Consider the following 14411-nt stretch of genomic DNA (forward strand, 5'->3'; position numbering starts at 1 on the left):
CTTTTTTTGGTGTGAGAAAAAATAATTCTTATGTCATTTGGATTAAATTAATGGGAATTCGTGTTGTGAAATTTTTGGAAGGAAATGAAGAAAGATTTGGGAATTTTTCAAGGTTTATTAAAGACATTATAGGTATTAGGCTTAAGTTACTCAGAGTTGGTGCAAGATTAGCTGTAAAATTGCTGCAAGAAAATTGTCAAAAATGATAAAATGATCCCGACAACACTTAACTTAATTTTTAATAGGTAGCTAGGCCGACTATCGACTAATTACATATTTTACGGAACATACTGGAAGAAATGTCATTAGTCGACTTTAGATTTAGATATCAACTTGAAATTTTGTCAGATTGTCCGGTCGTGACCATTAGTCGACCATAAGTCTAGTTCCTACCATGACATTACGTCATAAGCGATTGTTAAGGTTCTCTGACTAATTTCCCCACCATGTCATGTCATATTCCAAAAAAGAGAACATATAAATTGCAGTAAATTCCAAAAAAATCCTTGAAACAATTCTCAAATTCCCATTAAAAAATCAACAATCATCCATCAACTACACATCAGACCTATCAACTATCAATACCATCATAATCCCTTTCAATAACTAGGTCAAATGAATTCCTTTATCTTAATTATTCAAATCTAACAAAAACAATCAACAATTCCCTTTGAAACTCAATCCACCTGCATACTATTCCTACTTTTAATCTAAAATTCCACGCGAAATCAAACTTTTGTCTAATTTTTTTGCGTAAACAATTCCTGAGGACTTGTAACTTTTTGTGTTTCACATGAGAAATTCTAATGAACATGATAATTAATGGGATGTAATAAAATTAAAATTTATAATAATAATAATGCTTAATCTGCTATAAAAATTCACTCACAGACATGATAAATTTTAATTAGATTCCATTATGTTAATGTTGTTATGGCGCATAAATAGTCAGCATATTACATAACCACAAAGAATAATAAAGAATCTTTCCAGCATTTCCGATAGCCAAAAGACTCGCCGATTTCCGGTAAATAAAGTCAAAAATGCTAATATCCATCAAGTGCCTGCATAATTCAAACTACAACACGTATCAATAATGTTTGACAACAGAACAATAAAGAAAAACTTTCACGCATCGCTTAATTGTATCCAGGAAGAGTAAGCAGCATGGTATTGTTAAATGTGCCATTCGTCCTTCAACTAAAAAATTCTCTTTTGTTCTTGCTTAGCTTACAATGTATTTATAGTATGAATACATAATGACTAATAGGCAATTTGATAACTTAATAAATTAACATAATGTTGACCTAATTCACCGAATAACAAAAAAAGCGAATAAAAATAAAGACAAGACACAGTGAGAATGTGTGTTTGTGTGCTTATTTTTTTTTTTTTTTTGGGAATAACTCAGGGTGCCATATACGCGAAAAAAAAGAATTATATATGTACGAAATATTTTGTTTTGTGCACATTGTGTATTCCTAATGAGAACTTCCGACTCACGAAAATAATGAGGTAAGTAAGGGAGTTATCTGGTTGGATTGATAAGGTGCATGTTTTGAGAATATTCAGACTTGATGCTAAGATTCGGTCATGAACCGCAGGTCTGCATTATTATAATTTATTCAGAATTGATGGGTTCAATGTCAAACCTTACTTTTTGCATAGATAGTGTCCGAAAAGTGACATTCACCGTATAACTTGACAATAAATCAGCCGTCGTGTATTCATTAAGCCACCTTAACGTTTTTGGAGCAAAACGGCAGCGCAGTGAGGCCCTAGCTACTAAATTATGCTGATCGGTATTTAAGCAAGATGTCGTTCACTCATTACTAGGGGGAGGATGAAAGGGGTTAACCCAATTTAGACAGTTCATATTCCAAGAATACCTTTGTTCATTATAGAACTACTCTTATTAGGATATGACTTTTCTTGACTAGGATAATCGTTACTCATTGTGTCTCTAAAATAGCATCTGATACTGACTATATTGCTTGTTCCTACTTGCTAATAGCCAATATTTGACCAATATCAAATGCAATTTATCACAATATGGCACAATTGTCACTTACCAGCCACAACCATACCCCCATAGCCCCCTTCATATTCCCAAAATCACACGCTATTCCAAAAAAGTTATTTTGTTATTCTTTCTTTCGTCTCTCCACATTTCGAGAACATTAAATGAAAATGTGCGGGCTGACGATCATGTGTCGCTCGAGCGGAAGTATTTGATGAGTATATGTAAAAATATTATTTTACTTGGGCTTTCAATGTAAGATTGTCCAGAAAGCATTGTTTCATAAATTAATTGACACAACAAATGAATTCAGTCGGTGTTAATTTAATTCTCAACACCAAAAAAAGTCCTCTTCTTCCGAGCAATTGTTGTTGCTGGTGCTGTTAATACTTACTAACATGATGTGCTATTATTTGACACAGTCAGTGGAATGGAAAATTATTCAACAGCTTACTGGCAAATTTTTGTTTAATTTATTAATGTAAACAATATAAAAAAATCATAGTTTCATGAGCAGTCTTGATGGTTGTAACTACACATGTATCACTTGATTTATTGGCATTGAGAATGAGTCTTTTAAGGAATGTAAAATTCAATTTAGATAGTATAATGAATGAGCTCAACTTAACGAATATATGTGTGATTAATATTTATTTGGACTATCTGTGGTGTTGTGGCATGGCAGAGTTGGAATTAGAGAGATTTAGGTGTATCTGTTCAAAATTCAATGTGAAGTTCAATATAGAATTGACTGTTTTGTCTAACCCAGAAAGTACATCGCATAGAAATATCCGAATATTTGGGCCTAGATTGACTTGACTCTAGACTCGAGTCAGAGTTGCCCATGGCTGATAACCTGATCATATCGACTAAATTGTCAATAATGAGGGAGGGGAAAGGATGCAATCTCGGTAATCTTGAGTATACTGTCCCTAGTAAGGCCAATCTTAATCATTTCTAATGTATGTTCTTGATCGAGAACAGTCTTAATCATATTGACTATCTTGTCCTTAGTCTGTCTTAATCTGAATCATTTCTATTATACTGTCCTTAGTAGAGATAGTCTCGATCATTTCGACTATCTTGTTCTCAGTGGAAACAGTTTCAATTAAGCTAAATGTCCTAATCGGAATCCTAAATTGCACAAATAAATTAGTTGATTAGAAACAGATCGGCATGAATCTGACTGACTAGATTCGGTTTAAATCACACATCACGCCTCAGTCATGCTGCTCTGGTAACGGATTTTGGATCAATCAACCGACTTCTGTTATTCGCAAATAGTCTCAATTCTAAGCACATCAGACCATCTCTTCAATCTGGCAATAGCCAAAACTTATTTAATTTCAACTAGTCAGTCAAGTTCTCCACTTGAAAACCGTAGAAAATTTGTATATCTTCTTTGATATTTAAACGAAATTCTTTTCCTCAGCTAATAAGCTTGAGTATTTCTTTATTTATATATATTTTTATTACTTAATGTCGAAAATATATAAATATTTGAAAAAAATAAGAATTGTAGTCATAAATTTGTAATTGGAACACACACAAAAGTAGTCACAATAACAACATCTGACTTGCCAAATATATATTAAAATGCTTGACTTCTTCTCCAGCAGATGTTTTTAATTTTCTTTTTCCAAAAAGTATATTTTTTTCTCTCTTTTTTTTTTCATTTATCATTCAACACAGCACCGAGGAAATAAAGAAGCGAAAAATTTTTTGGAGCCGACACAACAAAACAAAAAATTTTCAATGAAAATTGGGTGGAAATTTTTCACATTTTAATGAATAAAACAGTTGATTTATTGACATTGATCTCAACCCATAGTCAATTTAATTTTTTTTTTTGTGTTTTATTCTTATTCTTAATGGATATGAGAAGCATGTGGATTGTAAATTGGGTGATGAATCTTTACTTGAAGTGTATTTTTGGAAACCTGATGGATTTTTTTTTGTATTTTGGCTGGTGGAAAATAAATTAATTGGATTTGAGGATGATTTTTTGAATTATTGACTAGAATTAAGCAAGGTTGGAAGTTGAATTGACTTTTTTGAATGACAGCAATAAGCAGGAAGGTTTCAAATGGATTCCAAATTGATTAAAGCAACAAGATGACTGTCAAATGGAGCCTTGTGTCGCAGGGATAGCGGGTGATCAGGGCTGACTGCCAAAACCAACCCCCAACCGTCCATCCCACCCTTCTCGTTGAATCCGCCCTTAGTCCATAGCCAGTCCCCCTCACATATTAAAATTCATCCACAAAAAATGCACAACAATCTACTAAACAAACTAAAAATTATTGATGAGAACTTAATGACGTACATTTATCAACTTCCTTACCAAAAACCATATGCCATATTGTTTCTACATCACATTCCTATTCATTAATTATATAACATACAATTTACTTTTTATAGCATATTCAAATTTATTTCGTACTCCAATAAATTCTACCAAAAATAACATGCAAAATGAATTTTCACTTCCTTCAGCTGTAGCATGGCCTGGTGCTTAATTCTAAATACTTTTCGATTTCTCTTTCAAACTTTGCATTTAGTTTTTTAATGTCGCAAATATCTTCATCAATGTCTGAATTTTCAGTTATTGTTGGTGTAGTTTTGATAGTTTTAGTTGTACTGGAAGTTTCACGGGATGTTGTTGTTGTTGTTGTGTAGCAGATTGTAGTTGAAGATGAAGTTGTTGATGAAGGACTTTCTTGTGTTGTAGGATTTAGTTGTTTAGTTGATGATGTGACTTCAAATGAATTTGTAGTATGTTCGGAACTAACATCAGCAACTTTTGCTGTAGAAGATTGTAAAGCTGAGGAAGTTGTCGTAGATATTGAAGCAGTTGATGATGGAATAGAAGGAAAAGTTGCTGAATTGTCATTCAGAGAGTTAGTAGTGGTGTCTATTGAAAGCTCTGTTGCATATTCTGGTGATGTTTGTTCACTAGTCGCTGTTGAAGTTTCTATCAAATCATCTGTCGTCAAAATTTGATCTAAATTTGAGGTAACATCAGTTACAGGATCTCCTGAAGTAGTTATTGTAAATTCCTCAACAGTACTTGATGAAGTCACTATTGATGGCTCTGTAGACCAACTTTCTGTGATATTATCAATGATTATCTCATTATCTTTATTTTCTAATATCAAATCAGTATAAGTCGGACTATAAGTTTCAGTAACAGTAGTTGTAGCTACAAATTCCGGACAACTAGCCATCAACTTTTCAATAAATGCACCTAAATTTTGATCCAATCCACCTCCATTAATACACACATTATTCTTCATTGACACTTGCTTCAAGCTACTCAATCCACTAAACAGTCCACTTCCGATATTTTGAATCTTATTCCTATTAAAATTCACATAAATCAAATTCACATTATTCATAAAGAAATCTCCAGGAATGTATGTAATTAGTGATCCATAAATGACAATCCATCTCAGTTCATGATAAGCATGCAAGTCAAAGCTGCCGACTTCCTCAATTTTGCAATTATATAATCGAATTGCAATAAAATTTTTAAAAATTTTGTCAATTCCTTGTGGAATGAATTTCAAATCGCGACAATTTTCAATGCTTACAACTTTTACGTCGTCATTAGATTTATCCACTTGATGAGTTCCATGAAAGTCTTCGACAGTTTGATTCGATGTAATCTCTACAGGCTGAGCAACACAAGAATATAAATCTCCAATATAAGCCCATCCTGATGTGTCGTATTTGCAGTCAAATGATGTTCCACAAGCTGCAGAAATAAGAACAAAAAGAAGAAATTTTCTCAGCATTTTATCGATTTCTGATCTGATATGTGTGAACAAATCCGGTAGCTGGAATATTAATGAAATCAATTAAAAATTCATGAGATTGCTTTATAAGCAGTGTGTAATAATATTTACATACCAATTAAGATAACATGGATGATAAGAGTCTAGTCGATAAGATAATAATCGATGACAAAAAGTCTATTTATATTTGTAATGTACAATTTTATTTCGTATGCAATTTTTGGTTCTATCTGGATTCTTATCATACAAATGGGCAATTATCAAGGCATAAAATTTTTAGTAATAAATTTTAATAATGCCATTTAATATCTGTCGATTTATAAGTGTCATATTGAAATTTGAGAATGCTAATCAGTCAAATATTATTGAAATTGGTTGCTACATGATATTGGGTGACAAGGTGTCTACTGAGGTTGCTGTACTCAAATTCTATTGTATTATTGATTAAATTATTGGAATGTAGTTAACACAAATTTGACTTTTGAGGCTTATCTACAGCTCAAAAGGTACACGGCATACAAATTGCGAATAACAGTGTCAGGATGTCGTGAATCTATATTCACGTTGGACCAAATTATACTAAGTCAGACTACATGATAAAGTCACATCGGCTGAATTTTGTTGAAGCAGACTTAATCCCAGAGTCACGACAACTTTGGGATCATACTTTCTGTCAATTCTATGCTATGTACCTTTCAGGCAAGTGTTGTCAGATTCATACTTCGAACAGGCTAAATTTATACTCTCGAGAGCTTGCTCTACTGAAATATACAGATTGAGCATGCTTACTCTACCTATAATGCACCTTATTTGCCTACTAGCCTATACAAAATCACAGACATACCATATACTAGGGACCATATTCATCTAGCCAACATATGGAATTTTGACATGAACGTCCACATTTTGCAGATCATTCAAGTTGACCTCAATAATTCTCACCCGTCAATTAACCAAAAAATGCCCTAAATAAGATCACCAGTTCAAAAAATCAACGTCAACAGCCATTATAATTTAATATTATTTATTACAATTCCACAAATCCACATGAAAAATATTCAATTCCCAATATGAAAATTTTCCAATGAGAATTCAAAAGAATTTTCATGACTTAAAATTCATAAATCATTTCCAGAGCGTTACGAAATCGTCTTCACACATCTTCCTCATCCCCGGTCGAAGAAGTTCTTAATTTTTAAAGATAAATTCATTTTTATTATTATTTCATGCCATGATTGTTGTTTGTTAAAGACACTCCAAATGAATTATTTACATTTTCATTTTTCATACAAGAAATTGTATATCTGTGAATATTTTCATCTGCGTCGCATGTGTGTGACCACATTTTCCAATTATCGTATTATGCGCATCGTCATCGTTGTCATTATGATGATCGTTAATTTTTTTATGGAAATCCATTTCTTTGGAGAGTCTTTTTTGGTGGAGTTCGTGGGTTTTTGTATTGGTAATGCATTAAAAGTGCTTAAAATTAGAGTACACGACATGCCAGGGCTAAGAAAACACTTCAAAGTCCATAGCGTCACTTGAATGACGTCTAATGTTGATCATGCACCAATATTCCCCAATACTCTGTCAAAAAGTCCGATTCTGCATGCATCTTGCCCTTATTTAGCACAATTCTGTCGTCATGTAACATTATTGATCATTCTGACGCTGCAAGCCATCCAACAATCAAGATTATCATTTACCGATTCAGCCATATATCCCAGCCTAAAAGAACCAAATTAAATAACTCAACAAATCAATTTAAACTCCTCAATCATCTCCAAACGATCCAATTCCATTGCAAAACACAAAAAAAATTGATTACAATAATTTTCATCCATAAACTTCCACCCACAACCAGCTATAATGACCGTATCCATCAACAACAACTTTTCTTCCTCAAATGTATCCACCCGAAAAAACTTGAATATTCATTATCATCATCATTATTATTCTTCATGCACTACATACGGATATGCACAAAAGAATTCATCAGTCTGATACAACAATTGTGTATGTAATTATTTCGACTTATATACAACTTTTTTTTTTATATTATTTCGGCATAAATAAAATGTAGTGAAAGAGAGGAAAAAGAATGAAAAAAAAAATACATTAAAAAGCTGCAAAAGCCGTACATGGTAACAAGCAATTTCTGTTCGAGAATGAAAAAGAAAGAAGGAGGAAGAATGAGAATATCAGGGAGTGGGCAGTTAATGGAGATTTGTGCTGTAGTATTGATAGCAAAAGGCTGAAGCAATCCAAGATTGATTAACACAAGACCGTGAATAGTCTGAATTGTCAGTCAGAACAGTCAGAACAGTCAGAACCGTCAAAACCGTCAGAACCGTCAAAACCGTCAGAATCGTCAAAACCGTCAGAACCGTCAGAACCGTCAGAACCGTCAGAACCGTCAGAACCGTCAGAACAGTCAGAACAGTCAAAACAGTCAAAACAGTCAGAACAGTCAGAACAGTCAGAACCGTCAGAACCGTCAGAACCGTCAGAACCGTCAGAACCGTCAGAACCGTCAGAACCGTCAGAACCGTCAGAACCGTCAGAACAGTCAGAACAGTCAAAACAGTCAGAACAGTCAAAACAGTCAGAACAGTCAGAACAGTCAGAACAGTCAGAACAGTCAGAGCAATCAGATAAAGAAGCATACCTTAGTCTCCTGTTCACATGTGCTGCTCATCTCCAGCAAAAAACTTTAAAATCACAACTATCCATCCCTTGTCCCCCTCTTCTTCCAAACAAAATTACCCAGAACCAGAAAATGTGTTAGCGAGCATAAATTTTTTTTTTCATTCTGTTCCTCATTTCATTTAAAATTGCACACACAATAAAGAGAAATTTTTTAATGTAGGTGCATCAACAGAACAGACTCATACATGTTATTTGACCGTGAAAAGTTTTTTTTTCATACATTTTTAACGAAACGATGCACAAAAAAACAAGAAGAAGTGCACATCATGCGCTGATCTACAAATGCAATTTTAAAAGACACACACACAGGCACAACACGTGTGCAGTGCCAACAGAGCGATTACACAATGTTAAGTAATAGGCTGTTTTTACTTTCGCTTCTGTCGTGTGACTCATGCAACTGTTGCTGTCATGTTGTATTGATGTTGCGTGTGGAGGGGAAATGAGAACTTTTTTTTTATGTTTCATGCTTTTTTCCTATGTACATGATTTTTCCAACACGAAAACCGGGCATTATTGCCAAATGCATTATGTGTCTGAAATTCTTTTTTATGTTCTTCATGCTTCAATGTGAATGTATGTGAATATATACTTTATATTTTTCAATTGTTCTACAATTCTCCTTCACTTGTCCTACGAAAAATTGCCATAAAGCAGAATGTTGGAGAGACACACGAAATAAAAAAACAATTTTTTTTTTTTGGTATGAAACCAAGTGAACGAGAACAAAAGGAGAGGAAAGAAAAATTGGGCGATTAAAAAAATGCAAATTTGTAATATTTTTTTGTTTTTGGGTAAAGAAGAATTGCGTGGAAGTCACGATTTAATGAGATTTCTTAATAAGCAAACCAATAGCATGAACATTTAAGAATGTTTTCTTAAGCAGTGCTGGAGTGGAGTTTTTGATGGGATTTGGATTGGCAGAGGTGAAATGAGGGTGAGGAACTATGGGGCAAGATGTACTCGAAGGACACAAATGGAAAAGTCTCGACCGTTGAAACTTTATAGGCTCCATTAAGTCTATTTTATTATCCCAAGCAATAAAAATGAAGATAGATCCAACAAGAGGGGTTTTAGGTTCAGTTAAACCTCTTTTAGCCACACCAATCGGAAACCGAATCCAAATGGCTTCCGTGTGGCTACAAATATAAGCGTACCGGCGCCTTCTTCAATTCTATCACTCGGTCTAGCATTTAATGGAAGACGCAACTATGTGGATGCTATATGACAGTCATTTGGACTCTCATTTGGGCTCTATGGTGAAGCCTTCTTCATTTGTTTCGCTCGGGGGTAAAAGGTGCTTTATGAGCCTTTATTTAAGAATCTACTGTCATGATTAAGGGTTTTTTGTAAGCTTATTGATCAACTTTGTATCCAAAAATGTCAAAAAATTTCAAATTTTCATCAAAGTTTCTAATTTGGCTCGCTGTAATTGTCATCAAATGAAGATCGTGGACAACTATTGATCTGCTTACTCTTTAAAGCAATTAAGTCGTTGAGTTGCTCAATTTTTATTAAGAATGCATCCCCTAAATACCTCAACTGTGAATTCACCTGCCCCATTTTCATTGTCAATCACCATTTTCATAAGATATGAGCATACTTATCGCTATGGAAATCATTCATACAATAAGAAATTACTAATGCACCTCAGGCTGTAGGTGAAGTTTACGAAATAATTTTTTCCCTTGTTTTGTGCATGCACTTTTTTTGTGGATATTTAAGTGCCTCTTTTCATTTCGTCAAGAACGAACAAAAAAAAATTAAATAAAAATTTATTATGCAAATTTCACTCTGTTTCAAAGTGAGTGAGATGGAAACAGACAGAATGTGTGAGACATGCACAAACACATAATGGGAAATATGGCGACGCAACGAACAAATGCCGGCTAAATTGCTTTTTATTTTGATTGTAAATAAATAGAATTGTGTGTGCTTTTTTTGTTCTGCACAGCAACGAAGGTCTAAGGTTGTGTGCGTTTTGCAAATAATGAAATTTTATATTATTTACTCTTTTTTTTTTGCAGAACTTTATGGAGATGCAGTTTTGATGCTCTTTTTATGTGCTGCATTTTAATACGGATTAATGATCGTAAAGTTTGTAATAAAATAATTTTGGGGATTTTATGGCTGTAAATGATGAGGTTTTAAACTAAAAATTCTTAATTTTCTAGCCTCAGGAATTGAGGAACAATTTAAAAAGTCATCAAGAACTTCCAAAGCAATAAAAATTCTGAAAAACCTGAAAATTCACAATTTTTGTGTAACATTCGAGAATCTCCAAGATCATTTCAATGCTAGAAATTCACAAATTCCGTCCTCACTTTTGACATTTACTATTTCTGTCAATATGTATAGCTACAAAGTATATACAGCGAAGTAAACATTTAATTTGAAAGCAGTATAATGTGAATATTTGATGACTGTATGAATGGATTCTATCGTAAAAATATTCTATTCAAAGAAAATTGGCAATAAAGCTATTATTGTTTTGATAATGATATAATGTCAGGTGTTCAAGTGGAACTTGATGGATTTTGGGATTAAAATTTGATAAAAATTTTTTTTTTTGGCATTTAAATCTTCCAATATTCCATCAGGGGCTTGTCCAAAACTGAATGATTGTAGCCTAGGGTTAACTGTAAGGTACAGTCTAAAATTGCAGACCTGCTCATCTACAATGCAGGGAATAGAGGCCTACGGATCAGGCTTTAACCCAACGTTTGACCCTGCTACTGAGCATTAATTTCAATACAGACGTCACTTATGAATAAACCCCAAATTTGAAATTTTTCACAATTTCACAACTTTCCTTAATAAAATTTCAAACTATTCAGCATAATTCTCATTAAACTTACTAAGTGACCCCCCAAGCATTACCCAAACTACTTTGTTCTATGCTAATTTTCCCATACTAAAAGGCATAAAAGCATTTATTTTCTTTTTCATTTCCTCTCGGTGCAAATATGCTAATTAGAATGAGCTGAAAATAGCCAGATTTTCGCTTTTTTATATAAATACATGCTTGTGAATGAGAATGAATGTTAATTAAGATTTTTTATTATAGAAATGAACTTTTTGTGTTGAATCACACGCTGTAAATTAAGCAGACTGCAATGTGCTTAAGAACTCGTTTGGTCCTGTATAAGATTAAAATCATTCAGATATGATAAGATTAAGTGTTTATAGTTTTACTAAAAATAAGCTGGAATTAATAAAATTTATGGATGTTTTTTTAATTAATTTGGAATTTAATGTTTTGGGAATTTAATATTGTGGCTTGAAAGCTAATATTTTAGATTTGACTCATTTCTGATATTGTGTTCTTGTGGTAGGAAGACACACGACTTAGAAATGTTCAACAAACTGGCTCCAGGTCAGCGTGACTCAAGCTAGAGTCATGTTGACTAAATGTTAGATATTCAGCTATATCTATGACGTCTGCACCTACCAAGCCCACACTTTATCTCAAGAAGGTTCCAATCGAGTAGAATTTGAAGTAAGCCTCTTTATTTCCTGTTGAACCCCAAACTGATCCAAGTCAGCACCTCAAAATATCAAAATTCCCACTAAAAACCTCAAGACAAACATTAACTTTCAATTTCACTAAAACATCCACATTGAAACCACAAAAAAACTACGTCATCACGATTCTACACCCATTTTAATTCCAAGAACTTGAAAGTTCTTCTTTTTTTTGTGCTTCATTCTCTCTTTTTCTTTTGTTTTGAAGTTATATTTTTGTTTTTAACTTTTTCTACTGAATTGTGTTTTATAATCGGAAGTTAGGAAGGCATGTGGAAGTGATGTGGATGGGGGTTAAGGCGAGTATTTCGTGTAGATTAAGAGAGTTTATGACAAGGATTTGGATATAACTTACTTTACTGTCTTAGGTAGCCGAAAAGATCAATCGTGATCCATGGCCTCCTTCAGATGTTGCCTGAAAATGTACCTATCGCTGTCTACCAATTGCTAAGTTCCAATACCATATTCAATACTGTTTCTATTAACAGCTTCTTTCCAAGAGTTCTTTTGTCGTACATGAGCTCATGAATTCGGATTTAAAGGAGCTTCTACGGGCCTTCCTACAACATTGTTAGCCAAATACTGGGCATATCTCCATTTAATATGTGACTATTTTGGTTGACCTCAAGACTCTCTTTGAGACTAGGATATGCCTTATTGTAAAATATGAACATTGCGCCTCCAATATAAGAATATACCCTAACACGTAACTTACAAATCCATAAACCAGAACAAACATCACCAAACCTCCCTAACTCCCCCTAACCCCCTTTTGCAAACTAGTTAAATATTCAACTAAGGAGCTCCAAATGTTTATTTAATGTTATATTTATTTTATCAATACTTCTTACTTTCATTTCATTTTAAATTCTTATTTCAGTTCTTTTCCACCGTGCATATGTATCAGCAAATATCCAACAAACACCAATGCAAGAATGCGAAAAAAAAGATTGGTAAGTTCTTATTTACCTTCCTCTTTAAATTTATTTATATTTTAAATACATTATACTTATTTCATTTTTTTTTTTTGCAATATGTACACATAGAATGAAAGGAGAGGAGGAAAGGAAAAGCGAATATAAAAAAATACGTATTATAAAATGAAATAGAAAACCAGTTTGATCGACTGCAGAAAAGAAAAGAACGCGAACTGGTTTTCTGGATTCTTATTTTTTTGTTGTTGTTGTTATTGTATTATTACAGTCATGGCATAATCTTCAATTTCATTTCCACCGGCTCTCCTCTTTTTATAGAGTTGGCTTAAGAAATTTGAGAATTTGTGAGGAAATGTGAGGTATTTGACAGACTGGCCATTAAATAGGAATGACTTTTGAAAATGTGTGCCTTAAAATAGGGTCCAAATGAGTTTCCCCAAGTTGCCTGTCAAGTCAATTTGACCTTTTGTAGTCGGATTGACTTCCAGATCTGCAATACCACGCTCTAGAAGAAGACAAGTAATACAATGAGACCAAAATCCAGATACAGCCTTCAGGGCACCTGTTCAAAAAGCACAAGTCATAGAAATGGCCGAAAACGAGCCTCAATCTAGCTTGATTCTGTTTCCAGGCAATATTCGATTAAATCCAGCCTCATGTCAGAGTCAAATCGGCCTGAACTTGGATTTTTGGTCTTTTTTACGCTGTGTGCTTTCATGGTAATCTAGATGCATCTAATATTTTAGCAAAAGGATGTTATCTGGAGGCTACAGCTCTAAAAGCAAGGAACACATTCTACAACACCAACTGCCTCAAAAAGTTCGAAGTTAAAGATTCTACATTAAGAAATATTGATGAATAAAATCAGATTAGTTTCTGCAACTCATTGTTTTGCTCAATGCTAATGGATATCCTTAGAATGTTTGTAAACAGATACTCTAAAATGCGCATTAAATGACAAACATTCATTCTAGCCTACCCGACTTGCAAACTTCATATTCTTATTATTTATCGAAATACAATTTCAATCTCTTTATTTACAACATGCGCGGAAAGTACAGCACTGACATTTCATTCTAGATATCAACATTGCGATATTGTAAGACTTGATCTTGGCTTACATTTTTTCCTCCTCTTAATTTCTTTTACATGATTTTATTTTTACTCAGTTCTGTTGCTGAATTGAAGACCATGAAGAAGTTTTTTTCTGCAATTACTAATATTATTCAATGCTTAAAATTGCTCTTTCCTTTCATTTCTGCTGCTTTTTGTTTGCTTGTGTTGGAAACAGAACTTAAATAAAATAATATATAAAAAGTTGGCAACAACAGCAGTTGGAAGGAAGAAGAAATTTCTGTATATACACAAAAAATTTTATAATCGAAAAAAAATTATATCTTACGTAACCCATTTATAGAACTT

The 14411-nt window shown here is 33.3% G+C and overlaps 1 protein-coding gene across 6 annotated transcripts; it reads right to left on the minus strand.

Annotated features, from left to right (window-relative positions):
* Positions 1 to 4427: 4427 nt before the first annotated feature.
* Positions 4428 to 12859, minus strand: LOC139097775 (uncharacterized). Of its 6 annotated transcripts, none has more exons than XM_070649732.1 (3): positions 12410 to 12859; positions 5933 to 7548; positions 4428 to 5859 (listed from the first exon to the last, which is right to left on the minus strand). In XM_070649732.1, the coding sequence occupies exon 3, from the start codon at positions 5815 to 5817 to the stop codon at positions 4513 to 4515; it is 1305 nt and encodes a 434-aa protein (XP_070505833.1). In that variant the 5' UTR covers positions 5818 to 5859; positions 5933 to 7548; positions 12410 to 12859; the 3' UTR covers positions 4428 to 4512. The 6 variants fall into 6 exon arrangements, with proteins under 6 accessions (XP_070505833.1, XP_070505839.1, XP_070505834.1 ...); XM_070649738.1 differs by lacking the exon at positions 12410 to 12859 and having other exon boundaries at positions 4428 to 5511; positions 5614 to 5859; positions 5933 to 10782; XM_070649733.1 differs by lacking the exon at positions 12410 to 12859 and adding an exon at positions 8750 to 10781.
* Positions 12860 to 14411: the final 1552 nt, after the last annotated feature.

This window comes from Chironomus tepperi, unplaced genomic scaffold (assembly GCF_022539635.2).
Source record: "Chironomus tepperi strain 1889 unplaced genomic scaffold, CSIRO-AGI_Ctep_v1 contig_430, whole genome shotgun sequence".
NCBI lineage: Eukaryota > Metazoa > Arthropoda > Insecta > Diptera > Chironomidae > Chironomus > Chironomus tepperi.

Bases quoted from the DNA above. Each gene is read 5' to 3' on its own strand.
- LOC139097775 (XM_070649732.1), bottom strand. From the start codon at position 5,817: ATGCTGAGAAAATTTCTTCTTTTTGTTCTTATTTCTGCAGCTTGTGGA.